At 34.1% G+C, this 9,559-nt stretch overlaps 1 protein-coding gene across 1 annotated transcript in view; it reads left to right on the top strand.

Annotated features, from left to right (window-relative positions):
• Positions 1–6,999: 6,999 nt before the first annotated feature.
• The window catches only part of LOC149793898 (testis-expressed protein 9-like), a 41,020-nt gene continuing 38,460 nt past the window's right edge, over positions 7,000–9,559 (top strand). Inside the window, exons 1-2 of the mRNA XM_089967844.1 lie at positions 7,000–7,069; positions 9,408–9,552. Coding sequence (XP_089823970.1) covers positions 9,437–9,552 — 116 coding nt within the window. The 5' untranslated portion in view covers positions 7,000–7,069; positions 9,408–9,436. The remainder of the gene's footprint in view (positions 7,070–9,407; positions 9,553–9,559) is intronic.

Raw genomic sequence — 9,559 nt, 5'->3', positions numbered from 1 at the left:
TAGAGGAAGAATCTGGGAAAACCCCGGAAAGAACCACCTACTCACGAGAAGCTACTGGCAAGCTTTCTCACATACTGACATTGGCTGAATCTGAGACTCAAACCCACACAGGCAGAGGTGAGATGGCAGTGATCCGTAACGGAAAGCGCTTTAGACCACTTGGCCAATTACTTCTGCCTATTTGCATCTACCTGTCACATGTTGCAAAGGAAGCTCTTTTGTACCGTGCAAATCTTAAATTCCAGCATTCAACTGAAATCGGTTGACCTATGGATGCTGCCAATCAACATCATATTAATTCATACATGTGAAAAATATTATGGTTTGTACATGTCTCATAATGTAATGAAAATTCAATGTTATCTGGTTTTAACGTTTAGGACCAATATCTTTCAATAGTATTATTCAGATAATTTGTGTAAAGTGGCAAATTCTGAATTATATCGAACCTTAAAGTTGAATGCATTGAGCATTTAAATTTTATCAAATTTAAGCCAGATAAGTCTTTGTAAAGGGTCACTTTGACCGTTCTTCTTTTCTCCCCCATGTCAGTATTAAAACTTGAAAGGCTTGAATTTATGACTGAGTGAGATTTGAACAGGGCATTGCTATGCTGTCCTGAGAAAGTTAACATCTGAGCTATCAACCATAACTGCTTGATAGGAACTCATGTCAAATTATCATTTTCAAAGGGAAATTGATATGCACTGTAAGCTGTCTAAGATCCTATTAAAAAAATGATTATCTTGGGAAAAATTTAGGAACCGCTGCTTACGACTGGCCAGAGAAAATTAAGGCATACACTTTAAAGCAATGTAAATTTAAAGTGACGACCTTTGACAAAATTCTTTAGTCTAAAAATCCAGAGAGTAGTTTGACTCCGAGGATGCCTAAAAAGAATAATGTAGTGCTTTCCTGTCAAACAAGAAATGGGGACCAGGTGGCTGTCTTGTAAGAAAAGAGAGGGTTTAGTGCTAGGATGCACAATTTCTGAAAGAGAACAGCATTAAGTAACAGCATTCTGGAGAGAGACAGGACGGTCCAAAGACGGAAGTCCGAAAAATAGTGATGAGTTCAGAATAAAGGACTAGGAAGTCCAGGAAGGGTTGAAGCATAGAAAATAGGAATGCTCGAGGAAACAGGAAGACATTGATACATGGTCAAGGGAGGAAGGTGATGCAGTCAGCCAAGGACATTGCGCTTTTTTCACTACTCATTATAATGATGAAATAAATCCAAATTTGACACTGCTATTAAATTCTGTTTACATAATTTAGAAATTGCCGCTATTAATTTGTTTTGCTTAAATTTGTTATTTTTCTTGTCTATGGGGGTTCATATTGCATGATTTCTTCCCAATATTCTTGCTCATTTCTCTGTTGAAACTCTATTTTTCCACTCCAACCAGCTGTAATATTGATAAAGGACACGCTCTAGATAATGCCAGCCAAATCCAATTAACCACCCCTCTTACTAACAGGGTGACGTTATTGCAACAATATCAAAGTAGGAGTATTAATATTAGTACTAACTGCTTTTCAATATTCCTCAAGCCAGATTCATCCTATGAGAAAACAAGTTGGACACGAGATGTACTACCAAGTTTCATATTTCATAGCCATTTTTTGGGGTTGTTTTTTTTAGCTTTGAGAGAAAGCTTATCTTTTGGAATTACGACATAAATTAACAAGAATATGTATCAACTTCCACTATATTCCTCTATAAATATCTTAAGCAATCTGAGAACAATTTAGCAACGAAAACTATCAAAGGTCACTCATTTGGCCCCAATCCCGTCAGTAGGCATGATCTGGTTTCTTTATTCAATGGTCGATCCTGTCTGCAGTCATGATGAATGTGTGTTACATACAACGTCTCTGATTGGTTACAAATGGTTTTTTTCCAAGAACTAAACAACTATTAAACCAATCAGAAGTGATTTTACTTTCAATTGTGGAAATTTGAATTGTTCAGAAGCCAAGGGTTACTGTTTGAGAGCAGTTTCACTACACGTGTTCTGCTCATGAAAATCGTAAATGATGGCATACATAAGAGTGATTTTTGATGAGTGTGAAAATGAGGAGTTCCTCGGATTTGATCTAGAAAATATTGAGTAAGCTGAGGAAAGATAAGTTCAGCAGTCAGATATTTTGCAAGATTTAGCAGTGTTTCCCTTTACCCTCATCTGCGCTTCAGAGACCCCCAAATGTTTTAATTTGACCCCCAGTTTTGATGCCAAAGTTTGTTTTTTACTCAGTCTGACCCCCAGTTTTGACACCAAGGAGCGTTTTTACTCTCAGTCTTGCACCCCTATGGGATACACTGATTTAGATTCGGACATAGAAGTTTCTGAGATTAAATCATCAGAAGATGAGGATGCTGACAGTGATGATGTTCTTTCAGATAAACATTACACATAATTATGTAAATAGTGTATAAATAAGTTGTGAAAGACTTGGACAAATAGGAAGAAAAAAATACATCACTGTGTAGACAAATTCATTTGGAATAATTGGTGAAAATTTTGTGGATTTTAATTGGATATAAAAGAAATTAAGGTAAGAGTCATTGCATGTGCATGATGTTTACAAACAGATAAAACTCGGTGGCACAAGCAGCTAGACACAGTTTAGTGCTTCTGGGGCATAGCAGCAGAGATACTGATAAAAGTGCTGGGCTGAATGAGTTAACTCTACATAATCAATCTGCTGTTTTTTGTGCAACATATCAGCATTCATAACCTGATTGAGACACATCATTGTACCTGTATTACATTTCCGGTCTCTAATAGACTGGTTTTCGCTGGTTACCCTAATCTGAGAATAACAAAAAGTATAGATACTTTTTGTCTTAAAAAAATAACAATTTCTTATTTTTGAAAAGTGACAGATTGTAACTATAAAATAGTTTATGAGGTAGATTCTGTTAGGAAAGCAAACAAGAGTTCGTCCTGTGATTTTTTAATGGTATATTGAGTGACCATCCTTTCTAAGATGCTTGCTTGCCTTAGCCAGGTTAGTTCCAGTGCTATGTTATAGCTCAATGCAGAATGTAGGCTTCAAGCCATCAAATAACTGGTGTTGATACCAACTGCACAAACAAGCTCTTGCACAATCACAGTCATGTGTTTTGATAGCTGATTCACCATTAACCCTTTACCGGCAAGTTAGTGACTATCACTGCCCCATTTCTGCAAAATATCCTTTGATGATAAACATACAAACTTGTGCTTCAAAACTCAAACTCATGTAATAGCAATTATTTCTTTTAGTCTCAGTAATATGAATATTTTAACTATAGCGTATACATTACTTTCTTCATAAAAATCAGTTTGGAACTGTAAGTAAACCTGTCATGGGGAAATAATGGCAGATATCAATGTGTCTGGAATGTTCACTTTATCTGATCTCTTTTTGTAAACCACTGGGCAAATATATTGAGAAAAATGTACAATTCATAAAAAACAGAATCTAAATATTACATTATTGAAGATTTAGCTTTAAAATGCAATTATGTAGGTCATAAATATATGGGACAAAGCCATGTTTTGGAATTTGAGAGGTGCTGTATGGTCAAGGTTGTATTCTGAGTTACCCAATTTTTGTGAAAATACGAAGAAAAAACTGTGAAGATAATACTATGCAACCAATGCCTATATTACTACAACTACATAGACAAATAATAAAACCTTATATTTGCATCCTAGCAAATGACTGTTATTACAAAGCTATAAGGACAGTGGTTACATTAAGAAAACCCCTCTTTAACAAAGCAGATGCACTTACTTGTTGACTGTGTTGATTCGGTTGAAAAAAGGATTCAGTTCCTTCATGTAATGACTTTAATTCTTCAGTGTGTTGTCAATGAACAGTTACGGTAAAGTTTTATTGGCAACAAAGAAATTTGAATAAACAGAATGATCTGACATAAAAGTGCGTTTGCTTTTATGCACATGGTACAGGGGTTGCTTCAAACAAGTTTAAAAATCTTTTCAAGTGCCATTTCTTAGTTAACTTTAAGAAAATGAAAAGAAAAATTCTTGATTATGGATAGTTGATTAAGCATCTGTACTAAATTGCAGCTGCAGTACTGTAATCTAGTTACTCAGTTAAAATTCATTACAATGTATTGCTTCTGTAGTTCTCTCTTTATGTCATATTGCCAAACTACACTACATATGAAAACAATAGTTTTTAAGACACACCAAATATGTTTATAATACAGATACAACTCAGAAGAGTTTCTACCTGAAAATAAAGTATTGCTTAAAACCAATGTTAAATGCAAATATGAATACTGGGAAATAGAGGACATGATTCAAATAAGAGAATGAAAACAACAAACACAAGCATATATATTGCGTTTTTTGCTGTGCTCCAAGTTTTGCATGTTCAGCGCTTACTTCTCCCTGTTCTGTCCAAAAGGAAAAGTCACTTCTCCCTAAAATTCAAGTCTAGCTTAACCCCTGCAGAGTCTTGATTTTTTTTATGCAAGAGTTAATCCGATATAATCATAATTGAATCCTTTTACCTCTATCATCAACATCAAACATAATCCCAAAACAATATTGATCTAACTATGCCCACCTAGGTGTAACATCAGTGACCAGTTGGGCTTGACCAGTTCATATTGATTTTGCACAGGGATTGTTAAAGTATAAGTAGTAGAGCACATGTCCATTAGTCAATTTGTTATGGACAGTGTATGCTCAGTAGGTAATCATGCCAGATGTGAATCAAGGGTAATTATGACCAATGCTCCAGCCAAAATCAATGTACCTCATAATAATGCACAGGTTGTGTTGAAAATGGATATATTTTCAATTCCATGTGACAAAATCAAAAGATAAATATCTGTTGAGAATCCTACTGTGATAACTAATGATCCAGAATTGGTCAAAATGTTGTGATTTGTTTGGGGGCTTGTTTGTCTGGTCATATATTCTATGCTTTACCCTGGTCTATTCAACTTTCCTGACTGTGATTACCATTTTTGACACACCCACCAGCTGCACATGCAACAAGCACCTACATGGCTACCCCAACAGGTCATTTGGGCGATTGCTTCTTGCACAACAAAACGAGATTCCTTTTCTTTAAAAAGTAGAAACATTTTGTTTGGTGCCAAACAAAATGATCAATGCTGAAACAGTTTTTAAAAATTGTTTTATTAGTCAAATACTGATGCTGTGATTTCATTGCAAGTTAAGGTGAAACTATTGCTAGTCGTTAAGGAAATCTCTGAGTGCCAATTCCGGAATTTTAACTTCGCTACAAGTAGTCAAAGTTTCAGGAATATCCCACAAACTTGACAGTCCATATCGACACTATTCCACAAATTTATGTGTAATTAATATACTTATTGTGTTGTCTTTATCCTGATGAAATCAAAATCAGACACTAGCAAATGGACACATCTTCATGTTTAGATGACATACATTTTGAAGTTGCTGAAATGTGACAGTAGTCGAGGTATGCCGAAGTATGTTCAGATAGGTTCATGTTGGGATATTTTTCTTGAATGAAACAAAATGTTGCTTACTGTTTCAATAGGCATTATAGACATAATATATCTGCATTCATTTCATTAAAGAACAATACTTCAACTTAACACTGATTCTGGCATTCCCTGCTTCCATCACTTTCCAGCCAAATGAAATGTAGGCCAATAAAGCTTGAAAACAGGTCCATTTACTAGTATGAGAATTTGAGTTTATTAGGAAAAAGACAACAGAGTAAGTAAAGTCTGACTAATACATTATAACTTTAGTTTGCAGAAAAGGGACGATACTGGCTGCCAAGTGTGTGAGATATTTCTAAAATTTTTACTATCGTTACAATGTAAGTCAACTTCAAAACATGCTACACAGCACCATCATTTAGGTAGTAAGACCTTTATGCCCAAACATAAATTTCAAGGCTAAGTCTTACAGTGTAGGACTAACATTTTGACTTATATTATTTTATATATGTTCAAACGTTTTAAATATAAAAAAATCAAATCTACAGTATTTTTCCTACCTGTGTACACATCAGCTGAAATATTTAGTAATTGTATTATGTTATGGTGGTAATTTAGCACGTACAGAACTAGTGTTTTTATATTATTCAGACCACCATAGTTAACTTAAACATCTATTATACAAAGGCCAGGTATAACAGTATAGATCTAAGGGAGACAACCTGTTAAAATCCAAGCTACTATACAATTTTCAACAGAGCTTGATTTACGATCATGCGAAATAGAAAAGTCGACAAACAAACTTACCAACATTATATAATAGAAGACGTATTAAATGGGAAATCGAGTAAGAGATAAGTGATCAACGTGACCTTGACAGTTGGAGTCGGACCCGTTATTCTTCCGAGGTACCGTTACCTGTCATAACTGACATAACAAAAGAATTTACAAACTGCATGAAACTTAGTTATTCTAATTTCTATTTTACTGAAAATGAATGTAACTATCATAAAAAGAAGCATCCATATCCAAAATGCCATTTAAAAAAATGCAGCAGGGATAACTGTCGCTCGAGTCATGTTTATAATGGCTGAGAACTGTCACCTTGGAAAGCAGAATAAACACCCACTTATTACCTACCTTAAGTCGTATCTTGAGCAAAGATCAGGGTTGTCTTCGCTTACATAACCTTCTCTTTTTCTTATTCTTCATATTATATTGGTTATTCCGCCAAAAGATTCGACGTTATTATATTCTCATTAAAAACATATCACCAACGTGGGTCTTTTAAACCGATTCCCACAAAAATGTCTCATTTTTGAAGGCACGCGCATGCGTAGCATTCTAATTCCATTTACGGATGCGGTAAATGTACACAATAGCTTTTAATCCATTATGTGTATCTTTTATGTCCATTTTCGGTGCAAATTTATTTTATAATTTTAATTAATTAATAAAATTAATAAAAATGAAATATTTCAGTTGGATTCATATTGCGACAATACTGTTTACTGATGCAAATCGTCAATGAAACATTTTTCAATTTTCAGTGTGCTCATTCTAGCAACTAGGTACAGCAGCGATTTAGCAGCTTTCTTTTATAGACAAAGTATGCTTAGTCATATAGGTTTGTTGCTTTGGCACATGTAACAGTTTGTGTCGAACACACGTTACTAACGTGGTCAGGTATAGACCTCTATTTGTCTTAAATAAAATATTATATGCAGTTATTAAATTTGATACTTATATAACTTTTCAGAAGTCTTTTCATATCTGATTGTCGAATAATCTGCACCTTAATTGTCATCACAAACTTTTGTACCAAAATTGCAATGACTATTTATAATCATGAAAAGCTTACGTCGGTTTCCAATCATTAAAAATGCAGGGGTAAATATAGTCCTACAATGTAAGACATAGCACATGTTTTTGTTTTAGTGCTATGTTTTACTATCCAGTTAATGGCCTTGTATGGCATGTTCTGATGTCGTTGACATCAGAATGAGTAATCAAAGTTTCAGGAACATCTCACACACTTGGCAGCCTATATTATATTTTTTTTTTATCTTATAGGTGTTGTCTGATGTTTTAAAGTGCTTAGAGCTTCTAAAGATTAGGCACTATACAAAGTCCTCATTATTATTATTATTATTATTATTATTATATCAACACTCTTCCACTAATTTATGTGTAATTAATATACTTACTGTGCTGTCTTTATCCTGGTGGAATAAAAATATGAAACTAGCAAATGGATGCATTTTTATGTTCCGTTGACATTTAATACATTTGAATTTGTTGCAATGTGATGGTAATCAAGGTATGCAGAAGTAGGTTCATGTTGTGGATATGTTTCTTGAACGAAATGAACCATTGCTTACAGTTCCAATATGCATAATATATTTTTATTCGTTTCATTAAAGAATAATATTTCAGCTTATCCCGATTTTGGCATTCCTGGTTTTCCAGCCAACTGAAATGTTGGCCAATGAAACTTGAAAACTTGTTCATTTTTTGGTGAGAATTTGAATTTATTAAAGAAAAGACATCAGAGTAAGTAAAGTCTGACTAAAACATTATGACTTTATTTTGTAGAAAGGCGTCATTATTTTAGTTGTCAGTTGTGTGAAATATTCCTGAAAATGTCACTTTCGTAACGATATTAGTCGACATCAAAACATGATACACAGCGCCATTAATTAGGCTGTAAGACCTTGATGCCGACAACATAAATATCAGCGTTGAGGTCTTACATGTATGACTAGGGTAAATAAAGGTTAGTCTGCGTTTTCATTGTACCATCATCAGATGAACCATACTGTATGACATTCACATCGGGTTTACACTTAATCAGTCTTATCAATGAATGTTGATGTAGTTTAACACTGAGTGTGTCATATATATTTCATGTAGTCCTACAATGTAAGATATCGACCCTGATATATAAGTCTTACTACCTCAATAACAGCGCCTTGTGGCCTTTTCTGATGTGGACTAACATCAGAAGGAGAAGTCGAATTTTCATTAATATCTCAAACACTTGGCAGCTCATATCAACACTTTTCTACAGTTAAAGTCATAATGTTTTAAGAGTTTACTTACTCTGATACATAAATTCAAATGCTCACAGAAGCAAATGGACTTGTTTTTAAGATGGCCTAAATTTCAGTTGCCTGGAATGTAACAGAAGCAAGGAATGCTGAAATCAGTCAAAAGGATGAAAAGTATCTTGAATGAAACAAAACTATCTAAACACTTTCTTCCTGGCTTCCATTGCATACGAGCTAACTGAAATGTTGGTGAATGAAACTTAAAAAGCCATGATAACCAGTTAGAAAATATGGAGATTTCTTTCTTTAAAAAAAAAACCTTTGCAGAGTACAAAACTGTATAGTATAACCTTATATCGGAAAATAGAAACAAGTCTAGAAATGTGTGAACATAAAATTAGAGTTAATACAGGTTGAAGGACCAGGATTGGTTGACAATGAAATTTTTAGTAAAAATAATTTTGTGAGAGCTAATCCTGTTGTAAATGAAAATTGTATGTTATATTGTTTTTAAAAAAATCCTGATTTATCCAATAAAATTAAGTGCTATCACAAAATCAGATATGCATAGTAATAAGTTACAAGAAAATCAGATTTTCAAGGTTGGGTACATCAGCTACTTCCCACTTTTGAGGCATGCCAAACTCAAGAAATGTGCACTTTGTAAATGATATTATTTTCCTAATTTTTCTAAATTGAGGGACATGTACTTATTAATGTGTGCTGGTGTCATTTTTGAATTTGGTACAGTGAGTTTTTTCAAGGCCATATGCAATTATTACCTTAAATTTATTTGTGAATGATATGAAGATATGGGTAGCATTGAAGATAAGGGTAGCATTTTGATCTCGTACAACAAAAGGCACAAGTGTAAGGACTGTCCTATATTCGTTTCAGATACATCTAAAGAGATCAAACTAGAAAAAATGTCACGAGCTCAGTCAGGGAAGAAATCTAGTGCAAGTGGAAAGAACAACAATGAAGTGGCTGATAAATCACGGCCAGGCACATCAGACCTTCTCTCCAGAGAAGAACAATACAAGTTTGTC

Source organism: Sinohyriopsis cumingii, chromosome 8 (genome assembly GCF_028554795.1).
Source record: "Sinohyriopsis cumingii isolate HCF-2022 chromosome 8, ASM2855479v2, whole genome shotgun sequence".
Taxonomy (NCBI): domain Eukaryota; kingdom Metazoa; phylum Mollusca; class Bivalvia; order Unionida; family Unionidae; genus Sinohyriopsis; species Sinohyriopsis cumingii.
The sequence above is the reverse complement of the archived record's forward strand: the minus strand, read 5'-3'. Positions and strand labels throughout refer to the sequence as shown.